Source organism: Gadus chalcogrammus, chromosome 9, assembly GCF_026213295.1.
Source record: "Gadus chalcogrammus isolate NIFS_2021 chromosome 9, NIFS_Gcha_1.0, whole genome shotgun sequence".
Taxonomy (NCBI): domain Eukaryota; kingdom Metazoa; phylum Chordata; class Actinopteri; order Gadiformes; family Gadidae; genus Gadus; species Gadus chalcogrammus.
The window spans coordinates 12,527,824-12,552,760 of NC_079420.1; the positions used below are offsets into that span (position 1 = coordinate 12,527,824).

Below are 24,937 nucleotides of genomic sequence, written 5' to 3' on the forward strand. Positions count from 1 at the left end.
GTCCACCAATGGTTGAAGAGAGAAGCCAGGACTTGTAAGATCCCTGATTAATAAAACAGCTGATTGGGGTGCAGGCATGGATCTGGTATCAGGTAGAGAAAGCGTTGTCTCCTCTGACCGCTTTGCATGGGATTAGATTAGGTACAGGCCGACGATTGAGGAATCTTATCAGTTAACGTCATGGTTAATTTCACTGTTGAGGATGAATGAAACAGCAGACTGTACCACTAGAGAGGCAGCAGAGGCTTATGTTCAAAATAAAGGGGCAACAAAACACGTACACAAGGATGTTCATGGTTTACCGGAGACAGTAGTCACCAGAGAGGCCTCGTCTGTGAGGCTGCTCATACGAAAGTTACGGTGAAGAGCTTTTTAAAATGACTAAACAGCAATACAATAGCAAACACTACCCAGTTCCCTTCTGAACATGTGTTAAAAGTTCTATATTGGCCTACATTTTTGAACATGTGAAGACAAAAAAGAGAAACCATTGAAAATTGTTTTTATAAATATCGATTTCTTACCTGTAGTAAATTCAGTTAGTTGCTTATACTTTACACTAAGTGTGGTTTATTGTTTTTCGAATTAAATTACATGAAACTGGAAGCAGATAACCTAGAAGTAGGAGGAAGATTTCTCAGAAGTATAAAGTACATTACATAGAAGTAGGAAATATATCTATACATTGGCTTGGCTACCCCATGGCATGTTTTATATATTCCGGTCTGCATGTAAACTATAACCTATCTATAACCTAAACTATAATCTAGCCTTGCTACGTCTATTCAAAGGCAATATAAGTTACATGAGGTTATAATATAGATAGGTTTGTTTCATCCTAAGATTTGATCATCGATATTTGAAAATCCTACAATGACACTGGTGCATCTACTATGTGCAGTGATGCATCAGTGTCACTGCAGTCAATCTTCTAGATGTCACACAGAGATCAGCATTACATTGGTAGCTAAAGTCTGTTTACAGTCTGGAATGCATGCTTGTTAAAAGGGCATTTGCTCTCGGGATTATCAGCCAACTGCAATTAGGTTGTGCATCAGACAAGTTTGACGTACGCACAAACCCTGAAACGCAGCCACACCTTTCTCTGACAAGGCACTGTCCACAGGCGGAGCGGCGGTACATTCAGAACATTCCCATAAACCACCTTCATTTTAAACAACAGCCAACATTGAACTACTATAGGCCTACAAATATGGAAAAATTAATCAATCGACAATATCTTATCCACAGGTCGATCGATTGGAATGAAAACACACCACAAGGCAGAACATAATGTTATACTGTTTATTTCAACAGCGATGGTCGGTGTGTCAGTGTTGAACAGACACGGTGGTGACTGGACGCGTCCACGGTTGATTGAACCACGGAGCACAATGTCAAGCAGTCGGAGGAAATGTCTGTTTGCAGGAAGTGACATTTTACCTTTCGATAGACAGAAGTACACTTGCAATTGTCAAGACAAACAAAGGAAACGGCAAACATACAGGCATTGAGTTTAGTGTACAGAATGATGCTGTCCATCGTATTGATCGGGTTATTTGGATTGGGAATCCGATGTTAAAAGCCATTGCTACAGGGCTTAAGCTTTTACTTTGATCTATTGGTTATTGAGTTCATATGCACAACATTAACTGGATGTTTGAGCTCATATTTATTCCAAGACCTACATTAATGGATGCATCTAGTGTAACACACAAACACACACACGTACACAGACACACACACACACACACACACACACACACACACACACACACACACACACACACACACACACACACACACACACACACACACACACATACACACAGGTATACACACACACGTACACACACACACACACATGTACACACACAGTACGTTTGGTCTTTGAAACACCTTAGGAAAGGCATGACTGATTCCAGTTTAGAGAAATGAAGAGACGCAATACTATATTTAGAAGTTATTTAAGACTTGGTTGGCCATCTAAATAAGTACTTGTATTGTGATGTTACTGTTGATCTCAGGGTTTTTGAAAGGGTTGTGTGTTGGAATGAAGGCATATGGGAAACATGAAAGAACCAGAGAGCAACCTGAAGCACAAGTATGAGAGTCAATAGATCTGCAAAACATGACAACTAACCTGACATGGGAATTTGATGCGCAACAAAAATGATCTATGCACTGTATTTAGTATGGTGATCTATTGCAATTTCCTCATCTTCAAACAACAACAGATTTGACTGAAAAGTGAATTAATACTAACAATATTACAAACTAGCTGAGCAAAAGCTGTCTTGGTTCCAAACATAAGAAATACTTTTAGATTCTTAGACCCAATGGGTATAGGATTATCAAAATACTTTGATAATAATAAAAAATCCTTATTCGTCATTTTTTTAACTACATAAGGGCTCCTGGCAAAATGTCAAAGTGAAGACCACTTTGTATCATTCTCTATCCCTTAATGTTTACAATGTCAGTAGGCCTATACATATATTTTAATCCATCTGGGTCTAATATTCGCGTCAAATCAGAACATCAGCAAGATTGGTTTGAGAGCTAAACCCAAAGTATTAAATGTGCCTGAAGTTTGGAGAAAGAGATAAATCAATGTTATCCTTTTGTGGGTTTTTTACACGTTATTTGATATCAGCATAGGGAAGACTTGGAGTGTAGCAAAAAAAAGAAAACAAATCTTTTCTACACATTGTGGTTAGATAGGCCTAGGCCTAGTCTAGATTTTTAACAGTGCCTTTCGAACAAATAAACACTGCCATATTGTCACACTTACTGCCTGATAAAAATATATAGATAACAAACAAACTTTAACCAAGTTGACCTTAACACACTATATATTCATAATGCATGCTATGAGTACATGTGTTATGTGTTAATACTTCAGGATCACACTTATCTTCACATATTACTGGTCTGCCTACCAAATATGATAGTTATTGCTATATTAGAGGCCATGCCTGAAACAAGAATGTGTCCTAGATCTGAAGGGCAATGCTATCCGTCTCTATGTTGTTCATGGACTCGTGGTAAGTTGTCTCGTTGCAACGGTGGAGGCGCAGTAAACTGAAACTGAACTGAGGTGCGATTTTGCATTGTATTTTTGTAAGAGAGAACGAACGATTGATATTTCCTTGCACGGTGAACGTCAACACAGATGTCAATGCCCCTGAGTGTGTGTCTTTCATATTGCATATTAAGTAGCGCGGTGTAGTCCTGTTCGCGAGGTCATACCAGTGACTCGCAGACGGGCGGGTTGTCTGAGTCCTGGCTGTGCATGGAACTGAGTCCCGTGTCCGAGTCGTCGTCGTTCATAATGCACGTACTGGACAGACCTCTCGCCTGGTCCACCCAGCCGCTGCCCTTATCCATAGCAGCAGGAGAAGAAGAGGAGGAGACCTGGGCCTCCACCACCACCGTCGTCCCTGCGCCACCCTGCTCACAGACGGTCAGTTCTTTATTCAACCTTTCCACCTCCATCGTCTCCACCTTTGCCAGTAGGTCCAACAGTTCCTTCTCCTTGGCCTCCCACATGTCGAGACTGAGGTCAAGGTCTCCTTTGACCGTCTGTAAGTCCGTGTTGAGTCGCAGGCCGATGTACAGACTGGTGTCCAGCTGAGTCTTGATCCTCTCCTCCTCCAGCGCCAGGTCGTTCTCCGACAGGCCCTCCACGTCTGCTTCTGCGGCGGCGGGAGGGGCTCGGGGGTGGGGCAGGGGCTCAGGTGCGGCGGTAGCAGCGGCCACGGACAGGGTGATGTCGGCCGAGCCCCCGAGGCTCTCCGCGTCCCGACCCCCCAGCTCCTCGCGCCGCCGCCTCATCCACCGCTGGTTGAGCTCCTCTTGCAGCTGGCCGGTGATGCTCTCCACGAGCGCCTCTCGTTCCGTTAGTTCCTCCTCGAGACGCACCATCTCCTCGCACCTGCTCGCGTATTCCTCAAACTGCGCGACCGCCTCCGTGGTGGTCGCGCCGCGCGCGTCCAGCCACCCGGCTTTGCGTTTGCAGTCTGAAAAAGTTTTAATCTCCGCACTCATCTCCACCATATATGTGTCCTGCACATAGTTGACGCCGTGTCTCTTGATCCTGTCAAAGTGCACCTTTGCCTCATACCTCTCTATCTCCTTGTCCAGCTCCTTGATCCTATGGATCTGCTGGCGAATGGTGTGGTCCTGGGAAATCACCAAGTGGACCAGCGTCTCCATTTTCTCCATGGAGACTTTGTCTTTGGAGACGTTCGTCTCCTCTCTCTTTTTGTTCATCTTATCCAGCTTCCTGAAGGCCTTCCTCACCACGCGTCTCTGCTTGTCCTGCTGCGAGAGGTTGGCGCCCGCCGCGGCGGTCCAGCCGGCCTTGGCGGACCCCTTCAGCGGCACCCCTCCGAGGCCGGCGGGACAGCTGCTGTCTTTGCTCTGCACAACGCGCGCCTCCGCGCTCCGCGGTCCGTTGTTGGGCAGCGACGCCTCGTTTTTCACTAGGACGAAGCGCACGTTCTCCTGTTCTTCGCCCCAAGCGCTCCACAGGCGGAGGATTTTGGTCTTGTTGGGTAAGATCCTCTCGAAGCCTCTCCATTTCTCCACCACGCAGTAGGACTGCGGGGGACCGGACAGCATGGACGCCGATGCGCCCTGCTGCACGTTCTGGTCCTCCAGGAGGACTTTGACCACATCGGCGCAGGTGGTTCGTTTGGACACGCCGGAGACCAGCTTCTCCTCCCGGCAGACCCACACGGAGAGTTTCCCCTCCTCCGGTTCCATCCCCGGATCACTTCACGACAAGGTCCGGTGAACTCGATTGAACCCTCTTCACCCAAACAGCCCAAGAAGTCTGGGTGTGAAAGTAACACACACACACACACACACACACACGCCTGGCAACTTTTAGGTCATTGGCTTGAAATAATGTCGTCTGCTTCCATGTCCACTGGAGAAGGAAGGTGCGTTAAATGTGCCGTGCGTCCCGCGCGCAGACGTAGACTTTTGCCAAACTGATTGCCGGCGTTTGTAGTGTAGTTCCAGAGTGTTGATCCGCAACCAAATCCATTCATATTATGATGACTTCCTAGTCAAGCCTAGATGTCTGATTATATCACCACCTCATTGTGGTCGGTTCGGTTCTTCTTCTCCCACCTTGCGCGCTCTAGAGAGGAGAGGTTTGTCCTTCCTCCTCGGTAGGCGCACGTTCCTCTGGCCCGGGACAAAACAGAAGAGCGCAATCCCCTGCGAAGAAAGTGACACGCCCCCTTCTCTCTCTCTCTCTCTCTCTCTCTCTCTCTCTCTCTCTCTCTCTCTCTCTCTCTCTCTCTCTCTCTCTCTCTCTCTCTCTCTCTCTCTCTCTCTCTCTCTGTAATTGGCAGGAGAATATTTGTTTGTGAATTGGCCACGTTTGTTCGAGTAATCGAACAAAAGAAAAAAGCAGCCCTAATAATACCCTTAACAACCACCACATTAAAAAGTAAGAAAATAAAACAACTGATGTAATCAAATGTATTGTATTTCAAATGTACAGCGATGAACAATGTCTTGGTTTACCTTTACAGTGGGGTATGTGTTTCATCGGGAGGTCATTTGTGATCAAAGCCATTGATACAAGCTTTGTTGCTGAGATTACCTTTTTCTATTTCACATAAAATATAAAATATATGCATACATTTTCTGTTGATGTTAGCGGAAATACTCATTTTGCATAATTTCGGTTTAATCTCTGGTTAATCTCTCTCTCTCTCTCTCTCTCTCTCTCTCTCTCTCTCTCTCTCTCTCTCTCTCTCTCTCTCTCTCTCTCTCTCTATCGCTCTCTCTCTCTCTCTCTCTCTCTCTCTCTCTCTCTCTCTCTCTCTTTTCTCTTCTCTCTCTCTCTCTCTCTCTCTCTCTCTCTCTCTCTCTCTCTCTCTCTCTCTCTCTCTCTCTCTCTCTCTCGCCCTAGTAAATTTCGGAGTGCTTTTTATGTATACGAATGAATTCAGATTGATTGGAAATCCGGGATAGCTAAACTAAGTTTTGCACGACCAGCAGACCAATAGTGAGTGTATTTAGTATGCATTTAGCCTACTCAGCTGCTTACATCTGAATACCTACAAGGCCTAAAGACAACTGCTTTGTGGATAATGAAGCTTAGTGGAACTGTGCTATGTATTACAACAACAGCATCAGAGGACTAACTGCCCTGGACGTCCGCCCTATTGCGTTTTTCCTGTAATCTGCACTTTGACCATTTGGTCAAGTTATGGTTGATTTAACATATGCTGTGGGGGAAAGGGATTTAAGTGTGTGTGTGTGTGTGTGTGTGTGTGTGTGTGTGTGTGTGTGTGTGTGTGTGTGTGTGTGTGTGTGTGTGTGTGTGTGTGTGTGTGTGTGTGTGTGTGTGTGTGTGTGTGTGTGTGTGTGTGTGTGTGTGTGTGTGTGTGTGTGTGTGTGTGTGTGTGTGTGTGTGCGTGCGTGCGTGCGTGCGTGCGTGCGTGCGTGCGTGCGTGCGTGCGTGCGTGCGTGCGTGCGTGCGTGCGTGCGTGCGTGCGTGCGTGCGTGCGTGCGTGCGTGCGTGTGTCATGTACATTGTATTACCTTATAATACCCTGTTTCCGGCTGCTTGTTTTTATCCATAAGAGAGAGATTGTTTGTTGTTGATGAAACAGCGAAGGTATAATGGAGCTGAGACGCAGCATTCTCATTCAAAGCGGTTGTCTATATGCCTGCATGCCCGGAGATAACACAAGGAACCTGATTCTGAGCACATTCAGGGGGAACACCCAGACTGTGCATGTCTCGATCTGTGATGTGATCTGTAAAATAGCATTAACGTCACATTTAATGAACAAATATATGCAAATCATCACATCACACATGTGCACATACTCACAATCAGAAGATCTAAATAAGGAGAGGTCTATTATGAGTGTTTGCCGAGATGTATCTGCTGATTTCCTTCAAAGTGATCACATATGTCTATCAGGCAACGCAGATTTATTTATCAATCACCATTCAAACACAAGGTATTTCATAGTGCTTTACAGAGAAAGAAGTCACACTTTAAAACATTAAAGAGACAATCTTCCACAGATAATAATAAGGGGGGACGGCATTGCATCTCGCTTGTATTTCGGTACAGCAGACATAATATGAATTTGGACAGCATACTTTGGATTCATCTAAACTTAGTGATGTAGGTCATCAAATTTGTATAGGAAAAATGCATACCTGCATACCTAGACAGACTCTATTTGATACAATCACACATCTAGATTGACCTTTTCATAATTACCGGTATTAGTGTTGTGTCTCCACCTGATGGTCATTAAGGAGGTTACAACAACAAGAACAACAACAACAACTCTAGTCTACTCTTTGTTGAGACATACCCTCATACAGAAAATTAACTGTTGTGCCCCAGTTTGAAGAAATATATGTATATATCATATTTTCATAAATTCATGCATGTAAGGAGCAGATGTCAGTAATCTCACAGGGGTGACTCTTACGAACGAGACCAATTATTTCAAGCCATGAATGAATTATATATATATAAATATATATATAAAAAGTACACCATACTAATACAGTGCATATATATATATAAAAATATATAATTTACCGTTACCCCCAACACGTTTTACTCTATTTAACCAATAAATTATAAATGCGGTGATCATCAGCAAGAACTACATATCCCACAATCCCCGCTTCTTGTTGGAGTCCGGAAGCACGTTGTTTACTAGCAACCGTCGCTGAGGACCAAAATAGTTGCTAAGGAGCGTAGCTTGTCTTTTTGAAATGATAAAACATATGTGTTCGACATTTAATTAATGAATGACTACTCGTGACGTGTCTTACTCAACGGTGCATTCGTTATGAAACTTATATGACCATGTTTCACGGGAACGTGTGGAGGGTTCAAAGGCGGCATTGCTAGCATTAACGGTAACACTTGGACGGCGGGGCGTGTTTGAAACGATGCTGAAAGGCTCAATCAATGTGCATTCTACATGTCAAACCTTCACTGAATTGACATTCAATGTTCGATTCGGTCAGGAGGAAACATGTCTACATTTGCTGACGAGACTGCTGCTGATATGCCCGTGAAGGATATTACCGTAACCCTCTCTCACTTTGCACCTGGGCCCCAAGGTACGCACACCAACATGTTTTTGTGACAGTGGAATATGGATGTAATAGAATAAACCTACTAACTGCAATGAGAATTTGCCTGTGGTAATAGTCCTGCCACCCCTAGTCCAATGTAAGACTGTGATTGAATGAGAATGCAAGTCACTGCCTTGATATCTGAACAGATATTTAGATATGGATGTACCTAGAATTAATATATGTATAGCTAGGTGGTCTTATATATTCATTTCTGCATTAAAAATGCAATACAAAATGGGCAGATATTCACTTGTTTTAAGAAGCGTTCTATCATGTGAATACATAAACATGTTTGTATGAAATCGAATGAATGGTACACATGTATTTCCATGTATTATTTTATCTTTGACAGACACCTCCTCGGGCCAAAATGGTAGAGCGCATCAGGATATTGCTCGGGTGTCGAGGGAGGAGCTGGAGGATAGGTACCTGCGCCTCCATGATGAGAACCTGCTCCTCAAACAGAACAATAACACCCAGGAGGACAAGATCAAAAGGTCTCAATAATCACTGTTCTCATAAAACACGACATGGATATTGATGTTAATGTTCTCCCAATCCCATAATTACATGATGGACAAGGATGTGTCTTTTGAGAACATTTTAATTTCTTACGATTTGAACCGTAACCATCTACAACAGACATCTACATACTTGTATATAAACCAGACATTTCGCAAACAGATCTTTAGGATTTGTGTATTTGTCCATCAGAACCGATAACCTCTTCCGCTTAATTGTGCGCTCCGCAAATGAGCTAGAAAGCGAATCCCTCGCCTTCCAAGCCAGAGAGAGTTTGGGCCTCGATGTGTTGTAATAGACCACTCTGTTCCCTGGTCAGGCTGGCCACCAAGCTGGTGAAGCTGGTGAAGGACCGCCGTCGGCTGGAGCAGCTGGTGACGGGCGCCGGCGCGGGGGGGAACGGGTCCCGCCCCGCGGCCCGCGCGCGCGACGTGGAGATGGAGGAGGTGATGGAGGAGCTGCACGAGAAGGTCAGGGGGCTGCAGCTGGAGAACGAGAGGCTGAAGCAACGGCTCCTGGTGGCCAAGCAGCAGGTGCAGGGGCAGAGCAGGAAGCCGAGCCCCTACGGCCGCGTCCAGTCCCGCGTCGACACGGGCCGCAGGAGGGCCAGGGAGGACTCCCCCAGCCCCTCTCGGCTGCACCAGAGAGGTGAGGCCCCAGGCCGGAGCTCTCTACCCCTATGGTTGTCTTGTCCGACATATATGTCTTGTATTTGAAGGTTGAGAAATGGTGTATATATATAACCCAGGTACTTGCCTTTACTGTGTGTGTGTGTGTGTGTGTGTGTGTGTGTGTGTGTGTGTGTGTGTGTGTGTGTGTGTGTGTGTGTGTGTGTGTGTGTGTGTGTGTGTGTGTGTGTGCGCGCACGCGTGTCCTGCAGGTACGAGGAGTGTGGAGGAAGGTGGCAGACCTCCAACGGGCATGCTTCCCCGCTACGGACACTCCCTGCTGGAGGAGGCCAGGGCAGAGATCAGAAACCTGTATGTATTGACGTCGCCATTACACCACTACCCTAATGTCAGTTCCAATACGGCATCACCATGACATCATTGCCATTAAGTCAGTACCATCACATCACAACCATTGCTTCATTGCAATGACATCAGTTGAGGCACAACGGTGGTTGAGTGATCCTTTACACTTACGGAAGTGCATCACGTCTGATCTGTTTGAAGTCAGCCCTCTGATCCAGCGTGACTCATGGCTGTGCGTTGCGCCCCCAGGGAGAACGTGCTGGAGAGCCAGCGGGGCCAGCTGGAGGAGCTGGAGAGAGACTCCGACCTCCTCAGGGAGCAGCTGAGGAGGAAGGAGGCGGAGCACCACGAGGCCCTGCTTGAGCTCCGACAGCACCACACGGACGGACAGAGGTCTCCCATACACCGGACACCACAGGATACATTAGGGACCCGTTCATGCACATTAGTCAATGCATTAATGATCAACAGTATATAGCATTAGCATTGTGGTTAGGGTTAGGATCTTTTATGTGGTTTAGTTCTTGTTAGTTGAAGTTATTTTGGTTAGGCTTAGTAGAAAAGGGTTAACCCTAACCCAATAAAGTTAGTTTACATTGTATTAGTAAACATAAACGCATTAGGAAATTATAACTAGACCATTTGTTAACCGTTAATTAACTGTTAGTTAATGCTTATTACTGCATTTACATATATTTATGCTTCATTAATGTGCCCTTACTGTACTAAGGTCAAAGCTCAAGGACTGCACTCTTTTTTTGGTGAAACTCATAAGAAAATGTTTTAACATGCATTAAATATACAAAATGTAAATGATTGCAATGATCATTGATTTCTGGGTGCAGGCCATGAGCACTTCATAATGGTAATGTATGTTGAGTGTTTACGTCTGAACCTGTGTGTCCCTGTGCAGGTCCACGGTCAGCAGTAACGTGGCCATGATCCGGCTGCAGAAACAGCTGGCTGAGCGGGCCAGTGCTCTGACCGTGCTGGAGGGCAGGTTCCTCCAGCTGCAGGAGGTCAGAGATACACCAAATAGTCCTTCTGTCTGTTGTTAACATTATATATTTGTTTGGCAGGAGGATAGTAAAACCTTTTGGATGTATTTAATTATTTAAAAACTTTGGATTGGCAAATGTTGTCCCTGCAGTCACATTTAAAGTTGAACAAAACAAACATTTAATGTAGGAATAAACGGAATGTAGTTGGTTTCATAGCAGGTCAAAGATTGATCCTGGTCCTTAAGTTTTAAAAATGTAGGACACGCCTGTTACCTGTTACTGTCGTTTTGGGTTACCAGGTAATCCCCCCCTCCCAACCTTGACTGTATGTGGAATGGTAAGAGCCAAGAGCAAAGGATTAACAGCAATATAGCCTCACCCTTAAATTAAAAAAAGTTTTTACCGTCGGTGAGAACACGTTTCTGAAACCCGTTCCTGAGAATGCATGAGAACAAAATAGTGCGGTTGGGACTAGCTCAAACAGGGGGGAGTAAACCAGGGTACGGGTGAGTAGGTCCTGAATCATGTGTGTGAATGCTGCTGCTGCTCCTAGGGGCAGAAGGCCATGAAGGCCAGCCACCAGGCTCTGATGGACAAGGTGGAGGAGGTGACGGGCCAGCTGAAGCAGGAGAGGCAGAAGAGTCTGGGACTGGAGAACCAGCTGCACAGCATGAACTTCTCTCAGATCAGAACCGAGGAGGTGACTGTATACCCACGGCACACGCCATCAAGAGTGATTCTAACCCATCCACATGCTCCACATCGTCATCACCGGACAGCGCAGGCAAAACGGTTTGAATTGACATGAATAATGTCTCTTAATAAACCTGATAAACCTTTAGAGGTTGATGCCAGACATGCACTGTGCAATCAATCCAAAGCATTGGCCATTTTGTAGCAATTCTCTGACAAGGTTGGATAGATGTGTCCACCGTCCTGAACTATCCTTAAGGACGCACAAAAAAAAAGGCAAAAAAGAAAAAAGACAGACCAATACAAATTTAAAGATTTCTCGCGTATATCTTTTTTATATTGGTAAAAAACATTTTAGTTTCTACGCTGCAATCAATAAATCTCTTTTTGGCACATGGAAACAAAAACCAATACTCAATGGCATCAAAGGCCGACACTGTACTGGCTCCTTCCACGTTGCTTAAACAAAACGATAACGCCGTGGAAACGGGCTTGTAACTCTGTTCTCACGACAGAAATGTAAGGCATGCTAGGAAGCGTTTCACACCCGTCAAGTCACATGTGGTTTGCTGTCTTATACGATCCATTAAAACGTCATCCGATTCACTTACATTTTTGAAACTGAGCCAAAAATGCTGTGTATGCCCAGTCTTAAAAATGTTTTACAAAGACACAGGACTTGCTCAATGGAAGCATTCACACAACAGACCAAATAGTATGTCTAGTCAGTAACACAAAACCTGTGAAAAGAAGAGGCTTGTGTTTCAGAAAAGATTTTAATTGCTGTGTACCACATGTATTCTACATTTTTATCTTGCTCGGAAGATTAAGCAGCATTACGGAATCAGGATGGGCTAAAAAAGATAGGGTGATTAAAAGGTCATGAACTGTTTGTTATTTTGAATCCTTGTGTGATCAAGCGTCTCCATATTTATCTGTGTTATAAATGTTTGAATGTCTGTGTTCAGTTCCACGTTCGGATCAGCGATCTGGAGAAGGAGAGGGACCTGCTGAAGGACAACTGTGATAAACTGGTCAACAGGTGAGCTGCCCACGGTACGATGACGACCTTCATCGTCCTCAGTGTTTCATCATCATCATCATCATCCTTATCATAGTTGGGGTCCAACTGTAAAAGTTGTGTGTGTTTGTGGTTGCGCGCAGTGCATTTGATGTATCCCAGGAGCAGAAGTGGCGCTTACAGGAGCAGCAATTGCGAGTTCAGATCGGACAGCTAGAGACGGCGCTGAAGGCCGACCTCACAGACAAGAACCAAATCCTGGACAAGATCAAGGACGAGAGAGGTAGGTGGAGAGCTATGGGCCAAGGGTAGACAACTAGAGGGGAAGGAGAGGGCTGAGATGGGAAGGCCGAGGGAGACCGCTCTGGATGTTTTCCTCCATTCCTGATATAGAAGGAAAGGAATTACACGATGAGATTGGTACATTATCTTTATATCACAAAGCCATGAATGCTCTGCATTTTGTGTTTGTGATTTGAACTGAAGTTACATGCGCAGTGTTTCCCCTATATCCACCTAGCTGAAATATGACCGCCGCTGCTGAAATTCTTTTTTTTAACAAGAGGAGAGGAGAGCTTGATATTAACGGAGGAACTTCCGCAGATTCTGAGTTTGCGGTTCAATAGATCATCAGTGAAACATCGTTGCGACACAATTGAGTGTAGTAACCCAGAGAACCAGCTACAACATTGTTTTCATCCAAACGAGCCGTCTTTAGCGAACGGTGAATTGCATTGGCTTCTACGAGCAGTCGGCTTTCAGCCGCGAGCATAGGGACCGTCTGCAAAGTGCAAAACTGAAAACGACCACAATGGTAAAATTTCAATAGCGTCGCCATTATTGACTCTAGAGCCCCAAAACTTGTTCCATAGAGGCATGGCCTCTTCATCGTCCTACTACAACCTTATGTTTTGAAAAATATATCTCTACTTATTTTTAAGAAATGTATTTTTAGCAAAAATGTCAATATACATGTTTTTTAGCTACATTTTCAGTACCGTCACCATTATTGATTCTAGAGCCCCAAAACTTGTTCAATACACGGCATTGCCTATTTATGCTCCTACTACAACCTTTGTGATGGGGAGAGGGGAGGGAGTGGGAAGATGCATTGGTTTGAGTCACAGACCTTTTCGATTGTTGTAGTATTTGGGTTATGGGATTTTAATGTATAGGGTGGTTGTTGATATAAAATATTTTTTGTTAAATAAATGTAAATAGTAGTTTTAAAGATTATACTTCTAATATATTCAATCCTTATTTCCCCTGCTCATTACTGTGCACAAATGTACTGTATGTATGTTGCCAGCAGACGCATAGAAACCTCCCGGCAGGTTGCGTTTTGCGAGCACACAAAAAAAATTGCGTGCGAAAAACATAACATTTCACCTCCGCTGCTGCAACTCAATCCTAGGGGAAACACTGATGTGCGTCTATATAATTCTGTTTTGACTTGCAATCTGGTTTGATTGTCGTCGTAGTACAGGTACTAGTCTGTTTTTATTTTATTATTTTCTTTCAGATGTAAATGACAGGTTGACTGAAGAAAAGAAGCGTCTTCAGATCCAGTTCCTGGAGCAGAAGCAGCAGTTGGAGGAACTGAACGAGCGTCTCAAGTTTTACACCAAGGTTCCTCCCACTCCCAAAACACCTTCTTCAAGAGACATGAAGTGCCCTCCAGAAGGACCAAAATAACATGCGTCTGTGCGTTGTCATCCTGTAGGAGAGTGAATTAGGTGGGGGCGAACTCTCAGAGGCCCTGATACTCATGAGGGTAAGGAACCATTTGGAGATGGGAATCTCTCGAATGCCTACGTAAATGGAGGCATGAAGATATTTATAGGGAAATATTGAGTTATGTGTACCCTACATTAGAACTTAAACCTAAATTGACAGAAATATTCTCAGTTTGAATCCTCAGATCAAACTGTAGTCACTGCACAGTGATAATCGTTAAGATAACGATTAATTAAGATAATCTGTCTTCGGCCAGTAGATGGTGCTGTTCCTTCCTTTTCTGTTTTACACTGTGGTTAGACCACATGTCAAAACACTTGCCTTGCTTCTATTTGTCTCAGGCCCGTAAAGCCCGTCAGAGCGGTGACCTGAGCTTCCTGGAGCAGGTGGAGGAGGAGGAGAGGGGCGGGGGGCCCCAGAGCTCGGTCTGGGACCTGCGGGCCGCACACGCCGAGACCATCCAGGAGCTGGAGAAGACCAGGGGACTGCTGCTCATCCAGAACCAGATCAACAAGGACTACCAGGTACGGCTGACCGTCAGCGGGAGTGGAATCAAAGGAATCGCCAATGTATGCACATCCTGCTTCTGACATTTCCATTTAAAGAATTACAAATCTTCTAGATTATGATAATAACAATGATGTAATACATGGAAGTTCAATAAATTGAAAATTTCCAAAGTTTTATTAAAAGGAGATCCACAAGAAATGCTGCTACTGATAACAAATGCAGAAATTGTAACATGAAATGTTGTGACATGAAATTTCAACAATAAAGTTTGTTGTCCTCCCTCAGGGAGAGCTGGACGCGCTCACGAGGAAAATGGAGAGTGACAAGATGGAGTACGAAGTGAGGCTGGAACATTTGGCCAAACTACTGGACGGCAGGGCTGCTAAGGTCAAAAAGCTGGAAGGTAATTGTTTCTGACTTCAGACACATTTTTTTCTTTTTTATACAGGTTTATTTTGGTTCCCAGGGAAACCCAGGCTATATAACGTTTGACACGAACATTCTGCTTTGCATGTCTCTTTGATCTCTTATTCTAAAAAACATCTTGAGGCGTCAGCGTGTGTCTGGTTCAACAGGTTTCAAGTTTCAAAAGCTTCTTTGAAGAGTTGGCACTTTGACCATGTAACGTACATAATCATGCCTTCCTTAATTGTGTCTCTTATTATATCTCTTAGCACTTTTGGTTTTCCTTCCATTGTCAATCTGTAGTCCAGCTGAAAGACATCGCCTACGGCACCAAACCCTACGTCTTCAAACCCGACGCCGCCGCCGTCGACCCACTCGGGGGGGAGGAACCGGAGGTCCGCCTGGAGCGAGGGGAGAACGTCCTGGAGCTCCACGTGGGGCGCGCCACCCTCTCCTCCTCCGCCCTGGAGTCCCTGGGCGACCGCCGGCAGCCCCCCGCCTTGTTCTGCACCTACGGCTTCTATGACTCGGAGCTGCACGCCACCCCGGTGGTGGACGGCCGCGCCGGGCCCGACTTCAACTTCACCTCGCGCTACGTGGTGCGCATGGACGACTTCTTCATGGAGTACCTCCACACGTCCTCGCTGAGCGTGGAGCTGCACCGGGCCGAGGGGCTGGCCTTCAGGACGCTGGCTGTCGGGACGCTGCGGCTGCGGCAGCTGGTGGAAGAGGACGGCAAGGCCAGCGGGACGCTGCAGCTGGTCGGTGGGTGGCCCCGGGGCGCAGGGTTAGCTACAGATAGCTACAGATAGCTACAGATAGCTACAGTGTTAGCTAAAGATAGCTACAGTGTTAGCTACAGATGCGCGGATACAGAGGGTTTGATGGATCCTGGAGGAAATAATGTCATTTTAGAGTGCATACGCAAATTAGAACTCCCCTGAGTGAACGGAATTAAGCGAGGTTGGAACAGATGTTCACGTAAAACACATCTGAAGGGTTGTCTGGTTACACAGGAGGAATATATACATTCTGCAACTGTTTTCTTGAACTTCGAGGAGAAAGTAGGCAAATCAAGGCAATGTTTCAGACATGCCCAATGGCCATCCCCTAACCCCTATCCCCACTGCTTCAGATTTTTTGACAACGGGTGACGTCCGAGCTAAGCCCGTGACTTGACAACACTTCCGCGAGAGATTCAGTCTGGACGACAACCTGTCTCTCGTCAATCTGGATTGAATATTGCGTACAGCAGCTCCAGAGGTGTTTTTCACAATGGTTGTCTACATCCCTCGTACGACCTTTCCTGCCTGTTTGGACTGAGAAAACCTCTATTTTTAAAGAGCAATCTCACAAACGGTTTCCGTTTCAGTCGATTATATCAGTTTTGCAATTTGAGGAAAGATTCAAAACACTTGTAAACTCTCTCTCTTCTCCCTCTCTCTTAATTTCCCTCCCTCCCTCCTCCCCCCCTCCCTCCCTCCCTCCTCCCTCCCTCCCTCCTCCCTCCCTCCCTCCCCCTCTCCCTCCCTCCTCCCCCCCTCCCTCCCTCCTCCCTCCCTCTCCCTCCCTCCCTTCCTCCCTCCCCCTCTCCCTCCCCCTCTCCCTCCCTCCTCCCTCCCTCCCTCCCCTCTCTGCAGGCGTGTCGGGGGAGGTGCAGTGCTTTGGCTCCCTGGAGTTCTGGATGAGGCTGAAGGTGCCGATGCAGCAGACCCTCCGCCTTTACAGGGAGAGGCTGAGCGCTCTGGGCTACATCAACACCGCCTTGAGAGAGGAAAGACCTGTAGGCAGACACCCTCTTGGCTTCGCTTTTTGCCTATTTGAATGATGAGGTTTAAATAACATTGGAGCTGCATACACCTAGCATACTAACACATGAGGAAATGTTTGGGTGAATCCAACGATCAGTGTTTCCCAGTTTATTTGCTCTGCTGGCATCCAAATCTCCCATCTGGCATCAATAAAGTCGATTCTTATCTTATTTTATCACTGCCGGCATGCTATTGAGAAACGGCATAAAAGAAAATCAACACAGTCAGAATTGAGTAGTACTAGTACTTTCGTACTACTTCATCATCAGGAGGTATAATGCTAACAGACTACACACTATTACATTCTTCTTGGTAGTCTATTCTAAAACATTTTATTAAAGCTGTTCTCTGGCTACTGTGTGTGTGTGTGTGTGTGTGTGTGTGTGTGTGTGTGTGTGTGTGTGTGTGTGTGTGTGTGTGTGTGTGTGTGTGTGTGTGTGTGTGTGTGTGTGTGTGTGTGTGTGTGTGTGTCTGTGTGTGTTCCAGGCGGACCCCCATAGCAGCGTTAACGTCCTGGGGGTCACCGTGCAGCGCTGCAGTGACCTGCCCACCGCGGGGCCCCGGGAGCCCAGCCCCTACGTCTTCTACAAGTTCTACGACTTCCCGTACCGCGACACGCCCGTGGCGCACGACCAGCGTCACCCTGCCTTCGGCCACCACGCGCCCTACTCTGTCGCCATGGACGCCGACCTGGACCGCTACCTGAAGTCGGAGGAGCTGCAGCTGTACGTGCTGGACTACAAGGAGGAGCAGACGGACGCCTACCTGGGCAAGGCCAGGGTGCCCCTTCTGACACTGGGCCATAACAAGGCCATCAGTGGTGAGGATACCGTCGTAATGTGGTGGCCTTCACCTTGTAGCCCTAAGTCTGTGTGTCTGTGTTTTATGTCTGTTTGTCTCTGTTTTATGTCTGTACGTCTGTGTTTTATGTCTGTATGTCTGTGTTTTATGTCTGTATGTCTGTGTTTTATGTCTGTATGTCTGTTTTCTCTCTGCATGACTGTTTTATGTTGCATGTTTGTAAAGCAATTCACACAACCATGTTTTCCACACAAAAGCCGTCGGATGTTTTCAGGGCTGTCCAAATAACCAACATTTTAACCCTCTATTTCCTTTTCTTTGTATTTTTATCGTCCTCACCAAACCGTCTGTTGTCGCCCTTCAGGTAAGTTTGAGCTGAGCAGCCCATCTGGGGCGCCTGCAGGCCACATAGAGGTCACGCTCAGCTGGAAGTTCCCCTACCGCTCCCCACCAGGCTCCACCATGACCGTGGAGCAGGCCACCATGGTCCCCCAAGACACACCTGGCAGACCCACTCCTGAGCTCCAACGGGTGGAGGAGGTGGTGAAGCAGGAAGATCCGCCTTTGGCAGAAGAGAGGAAGCCTGACGGAGAGGTGGAGGTTAAAGAGAAGGACGCTAAACAGCTCCCTGATCGCCCGGCCCCTGACCACAGCTCAAAGGTAACAGACATTAAAGGTGCTGTAGGGATGATTTGAATCTTGTAAAGAGAGGGAGCTGAACATTGCACAAGAGAGGAAGGTTTTTAATGTATCAACCCTAAAAGCTAGGCAATACACTCGAATGAAAAGTCTTTTATGTTACCTAAATCACCTTTTAATGAAGACAAACTCTGTCTGTAATCCCTGTTGGCTGTAACAGTGAAATGCCCATGGTCTGATAAAGTTGTTTAGCTCCATGTTGCTCTGCTCAGGCTCCGCTGCCCAAACCGAGACAGATTACCCGGATTAAGGAGGTCCCCAAGAAGGTGTCTTTCCTCAACACAGACGAATTCAACCAGCAGGTGACTTATCTTAAGTGTTGGCAACTTGACAGGGTTTTTGCCACTGGGACAATGAGATCTATCTTTGGTAGACAGCCAGGTGACTGACACTGGCTCGCTGCCAGTAAATATTTACTAGATACACAAAATGTCAAGGTATAATATTGTTGCTTGCGTGCGTGCGTGCGTGCGTGCGTGCGTGCGTGCGCGTGCGCGTGTGCGTCTGTGTCTGTGTCTGTGTGTGTGAAACACCTGCTTGGGTTGAGGTTTCGTGTAGTAGTGCTGACAACATGACGGCTCTATTGCCCCTGGGACAATGAGATCTAACCTTGATAGACCGACCGGCGCTAGCACTGACTCTCTGCCAGTACATTTTTACTCGATACGTCAAATGTCAAAGTATACCATTGTCCATGTTAAATATCAGCGATGAACAGTGTGATGTTGCCCAACAGGAGGGGGGCTATCCCCCAGAGAAGAGGGAGAGCTCCAAGCTGCCGCCCATTCAAAAGGTAGGCAAGTAGCCTGGTGAGACTTTCATATTTCATAAAGATAAACAGCTCAGACTATGATCACACAGGGGGCGCTCATTTTATCTTTCTTTAACTGTGGAGAGGGTGAAGTTTTTCTATTGTGTGAATTCAATGAGCAAATGTCCAACTCATTTTAAATTGTGTTTAAAATATGCATATTAAGTAATAAGTATAGTGTTAGAATTTAGATGTAGGCTGATATGATTGTGCGATTGTAAGATCACATGGGAGTTGTACTCTGTTGGGTTTCTCAGGGTGCCTCTGAGGGGACTCCGATACCTCCCAGCAGCACCCACGAGGACGATGAGGAAGAGGTGTCCCAGTTCTCCGAAGGCCAGCTGATCCCAGCGAGCTCCCAGTCCTATTCGGAGGACTCTGAGATGTCAGAGGAAAGCATTGCAGAAGGTAAGAATACATGCAAAACAACTGTCAAGGTATCTCACAGTTCTGTCGATTTTACCGTCTGTTTACGAACCAACTCTATGCTGTTGCTTCATCACGTCTCTAAGCAGCCAGCGACACAAAACCTGCGAGGCACCATTACATCAATGTCAGCCTTAACCGCAAAGCAGTTGAGCCCAGTGTTTCCCACACATTGACGAGACTATGGCGCCCCGCCATAGTCTAATTTCGGCCGCCATAGTCTCTGCGTGCACATGATTTTTTTTTTTTTTTTTTTTTTTTTTGCTCAGACGAAGTTCGTGCGCTGCATCCCATTAGGCATAACGGGATGCCTGGGGCCCCGGGCCACTACTAGGGGGCACCCTAGAGCCCAAAAAAAATAATCGCTCCATACCCCCCCCCATCAACAATCGTTCCAAACCCCCCCCCCCCCCCCCCCCGTCAACAATCGTTCCAACCCCCCCCCCCGCGTCAACAATCGCTCCAACCCCCCCCTCCCCGTCAACAATCGTTCCAACCCCCCCCCCCCCCCCCCCCCGTCAACAATCGCTCCATACCCCCCCCCCCCCCAATAGTCTCCAAAATTTCTGTGGGAAACACTGGAGCCCTTTGTAAAATAACTCCAGGCCTTCAAGGTAGATCGATTTTAAAGTGGGACATGAATAAACCAATGCTGCAGCTCATGTTCTGCTATGGTATCGTCTATCCTTCCTGGTATCCATTACTGTCCAACTGTAGGATAAATTGTGATATTCATGCACTCTCTTCAACTCTGGTTTGTGACGCAAAACTAGAAGTAATACCCTCGATGTTGAAGTCCATTTTATTTACATTTATTTACAATTTACAATAATTATATAATCATAACAATAATTAATGTTATTGATATAGCACTCTTAACAGTATTCCAAGACTTATTACATTGATTTAAAATACATTGAATTCAAATGAGATCAAGGAACGTTTGGAGGGCTGAATGAGAGGAGTCTGTTTCAGAGTTTACAGATGGAGAAGTAGTTTGGGCGTCATGGAAGGCTGTGGTTGGGAGGGGGGTGGTTGGGAGGGGGGTGGTTGGGAGGGGGTGAGGCCGCTTATCGGTCTGAGGCTGGTGCCGCCTGTACCTAGGTACTGATTAACCTATGGAGCTCCTACGTAAAGTTTTTATCTCTCTCTCTCTCTCTCTCTCTCTCTCTCTCTCTCTCTCTCTCTCTCTCTCTCTCTCTCTCTCTCTCTCTCTCTCTCTCTCTCTCTCTCTCTCTCTCTCTCTCTCTCTCTCTCTCTCTCTCTCTCTCTCTCTCTCTCTCTCTCTCTCTCTCTCAGACATTGAAGGAGCCTCCTCAGTGGTGGGGGGAGGTCAAGGGGACCTCTCTGACAGCGATGACTGTATCGTCCCAGGGCAGAGCTCGGTTGGGACCAAGGTTTGTTAAAGCCAAGAAACGGCTTTCTTTTCTGGGCCCTCTGGCCCGTGGGACTATTAATGACATCACATTATTGGTGAATTGGCTGTTCATTATGTCTATACCAAAGCTTTGTTTAAAATTTGTAACAATGTTATAAAGGATAATAATCAATATCTAAACATTGTGGGATACTCTGGTTTAAGCGGAATGAACCACTAGGGAGCCATCATTGGAAAAACAAAAACGGTCGTTGTGAAATCGAAGTTCATTATACAACGTTTTCTCCTTGCATGTATACAAATTAAATGTACCGGTAAGCTCTTTGAAATGCTGTTTTTGAATTTGTCTATTGTCGCTGTGTAATACCTACGCTCACCTCCAGTCCTCCGAGCGCCTGCGTGTGGAGATCGTGTCGGTGAACCTGAAGCCGGAGTCGCGGGCGGCCCACGACCCCAGTGTGGTGCGTCTGTTTGTGGAGTACTCTCTCCTGGACCTGCCCTCCGAGGAGACGCCCCTGTCCCTGCCCAAGCCAGCGCCGGGCCAGAGTGTCCACTACAACTACAGCAATGGTTAGCTATCCCATACACTATCACTGCTTTACGCTCTGGGGACAGGGTATTGGTAAGACAGAGGCTTGCTCGTTTAGACTGAGGCCAGCTCGTTTAGACCGAGGCTTGCTCGTTAAGACTGAGGCCGGCTCGTTTAGACCGAGGCTTGCTCGTTTAGACGGAGGCCGGCTCGTTTAGACGGAGGCCGGCTTGTTTAGACTGAGGCCGGCTCGTTTAGACGGAGGATGGCTCGTTTAGACTGAGGCCGGCTCGTTTTAACAGAGACCGGCTCATTTAGACAGACTGGCTCGTTAAGAAAGAGGGAGACTCGTTAAGAAAGAGGCCGACACGTTAAGACTGAGGCAGGCTATCTTTGACTGAGGCCGGCTCGTTTAGACAGAGGCCGGCTCGTTTAGACAGAGACCGGCTTGTTTAGACTGAGGCCGGCTCGTTTAGACAGAGGCCGGCTCGTTAAGACTGAGACCGGCTCGTTTAGACTGAGACCAGCTCGTTTAGACTGAGGCCGGCTCGTTTAGACTGAGACCGTCTCATTTACCATGCCTTCATCCCAAAAGCGAAGGCTTGGCGCGAATACATACATTCGCTCGAGTTTAAATATTTGAACTTTTCAGTGAATTTAGCTTGAAACACTCGCGCAACCTCACCCAAGTTACGCAAGTAGAATATTCGCTTTTGGTCTGAACGCAACTTTAGAAGGAGGCCATGTCAATGTTATGGATTTTAGTTTAGTAGGAGACCGGCTTGCTTAGAAGGAGGCCAGGTCGTTTAGATGGAAGCAGGCTTCTTAAGAGGGAAGGCCGGCTGGTCTGTAGGGAGGCAGGGGGAAAGCTGTGTTTCAATTACCCGTCAAGTCCTTCCATCAAAAGATACTTCAACTATATATATTTTTTCTACCATACCTTATCTGCACAGTGATCCACGTGGACCAAGAGAACAACAGGCCAAGGAGAGAGCTGCTGAGAGGTGTTCTGGAAGGTCGAAACCCTCAGATGGAAAGGTGTGCAGAACCTCATTAAGAATGGGACATATCTACCCTTTAGATGTCGGGTAGATATAACTCATAATAACATGACAGACAGAACAATGATGGGGTAGGTAAATAACAAGCTAGCTGTTATTTAAAAAAAAATTGAAGTGGTTTTCAGAAAACAATCAGAAACCCCAATTGTATTTCTAAATAGGTTGTAAGTGATGTCAGTTGAGCATGGGATGAATGGTGCGTTTGTGGTTCTGGACAGCATCCGGTTCACGCTGGTGAGTGAGCCCCCGGAGGAGGAGGAGCAGGAGAGGGAATGTGAAGATGTGGGTGTGGCCTATCTCCGGATCCCCGACATACTGGAGAAACAGCAGGACTTGATGGAGAGCAGGCTGAACGGTACACACACACACACACACACACACACACACACACACACACACACACACACACACACACACACACACACACACACACACACACACACACACACACACACACACACACACACACACACACACACACACACACACACACACACACACACACACACAGAGAGAGAGAGACAGTTTATCTCTTATATGTTACAACTATATGCTTTACCATTTTATTTATCAAGTAAATATTTACTGGCAGTCAATGCCAGTGCCAGTAACCTGGCAGTCTACCAAAGTTAGATCTCTTTGTCCCAGGGGCAAAAATCCAGTCAAGTTGTCAACACTGCCGTTATGCACTGCTAAACGACACTACAACTCAAGCACAAATTTGAATTTGCTGGCTAGAACAGGCAGCAAACACACGCATGCACTCACACACACACACTTTTGCAAGTGCAAATAAGACCTTTTTTTATTCATCTATAGCCGCACAGTTCTATATAATAGAGTTGTACATGATGTTATTCTGTATCATACATTGTTCTACATTATAGTTGCATATTTCCTGCCGATAACATGCAATTCTGTACACTTTAGATTGTGTGATTATATGTAGGATGTAGCTACGTTTAGATATGTTTTCTACTTAATGAAGCACTGAAACCCTCTGACCGTATAACGCCGTAGTATAACAACAGTTTCCGCACCTCCGTCTGAGTAATGTGGTCTGTTAACATGAGCACTGTGGTCCCTGTGGTGGTCTGGTTCAGTGGTGGAGGTTGACGACAGCAGCGTGGTGTTGGGCACTCTGACCGTCTCCGTCGAGGCCCTGGACGCCCTGCGCTCCATCATGGACGACCCCGAACACGACTACACCGCTGTGACCCATCTGCAGGAGGAGACATGACACCCGAAGCCTACTACTACTACTACTACTATTACTACTACTACTACGACTGCTGCTGCAGAAAAATCATTAGTAAACGAACACACACCGTTAACATACACCAGCCCACTGGAATTGCATTTGATTGCAAAGAGAATGAGAACACAATGTGCTGACACTGACTACCCGAACTTGTTCAGAAATGAAGGTTAGCCTTGAAGGCACTCGTTACTTAATGCATTCAATAAAACAGAGCCCCGCCCCAGCACCTTGTTCAGTAAACAATCACAACCCTGCTCCGAGCCTATTCTCTGCCTCTGGCCCTTGAGCAGCCAGCCTAGCTTGTCTGAGCTCCAGAGAGCTACTGACCATCTATCAGGCTCAGTATGAGCTGCTCAGTGAGCTGTCGTTTCACTACTAAGAAGGGAATTCATGAGAATGTACTGTTTTTCAACGTCTTGGTTTGATAGAACTACTTCAAGAATATTGGAAATTGTTGACATTTTTGTGCAAGTTTTAGTCAATTAGTCAATTAGTGTTTATATTTATATTAGGTGTTCCACACAGTATTTTTACACTTGAAATAGATTATTTGATGAGCTTGGTTTGCACTGTATATAAAGTATATTTATATAAAGTGTGAAATTACATCCACATAAATTATGTTGATATCATAAATACTTTAATGTAGACCCTGGTGAATTGACTGTTTCTTGAATCAAATCTGCTTGTATGTAGAGACGACTATGATGAGATCATGTCTATTTGATTCGAATTGGATACAAATCATTCATTTGAGCATGACAAACCAAATCTGTGTTAAATTAAACGTTTTTTTATCGGTATTTAGTTGTACCTCCAAGCAGCATTTATATTTAGAATCATAAATTCTAAAACCATGAATATATTTTGAAATGTAAATTAGGGGTTCCAAAGAAAATAGTGTTGACATGGCAAACACGCACACCCGGAAGTAGAGCATTTCCTTCCAACCAGTCTCATTTAATATTTCGTTTTAGAATCTTTACAAGCGTAAAACCATGAATATATTTCGAAACGTAATCGGGATTCCTAAAAGAATCGTGTTGACATGAGAAACACGCACAACCGGAAGTAGAGTATTTCCTTTGCACCCATTCGCTGCAACGCACTTTTAGTGGGCGTCGGTTGTGTTGACGTTATGTGGCTATT

The 24,937-nt window shown here is 45.9% G+C and overlaps 2 protein-coding genes across 2 annotated transcripts; one reads left to right on the top strand and one right to left on the bottom strand.

The window, feature by feature from the left end:
* Positions 1-560: 560 nt before the first annotated feature.
* On the bottom strand, positions 561-5,192 carry rassf10a (Ras association domain family member 10a). Its single transcript, XM_056599590.1, has one exon. The coding sequence runs from the start codon at positions 4,768-4,770 to the stop codon at positions 3,247-3,249; it is 1,524 nt and encodes a 507-aa protein (XP_056455565.1). The 5' UTR covers positions 4,771-5,192; the 3' UTR covers positions 561-3,246.
* A 2,494-nt stretch (positions 5,193-7,686) lies between these two features.
* Positions 7,687-24,430, top strand: rpgrip1l (RPGRIP1 like). Its single transcript, XM_056599544.1, has 26 exons — positions 7,687-7,923; positions 8,035-8,130; positions 8,501-8,645; positions 8,990-9,318; positions 9,551-9,650; positions 9,894-10,037; positions 10,558-10,663; positions 11,199-11,345; positions 12,307-12,380; positions 12,503-12,642; positions 13,882-13,988; positions 14,083-14,133; positions 14,438-14,620; positions 14,892-15,009; positions 15,315-15,776; positions 16,652-16,794; positions 17,309-17,642; positions 17,988-18,283; positions 18,535-18,624; positions 19,059-19,115; positions 19,391-19,541; positions 20,859-20,956; positions 21,321-21,507; positions 22,420-22,504; positions 22,746-22,882; positions 23,631-24,430. The coding sequence occupies exons 2-26, from the start codon at positions 8,043-8,045 to the stop codon at positions 23,765-23,767; spliced, it is 3,909 nt and encodes a 1,302-aa protein (XP_056455519.1). The 5' UTR covers positions 7,687-7,923; positions 8,035-8,042; the 3' UTR covers positions 23,768-24,430.
* The last annotated feature ends 507 nt before the right edge of the window (positions 24,431-24,937 follow it).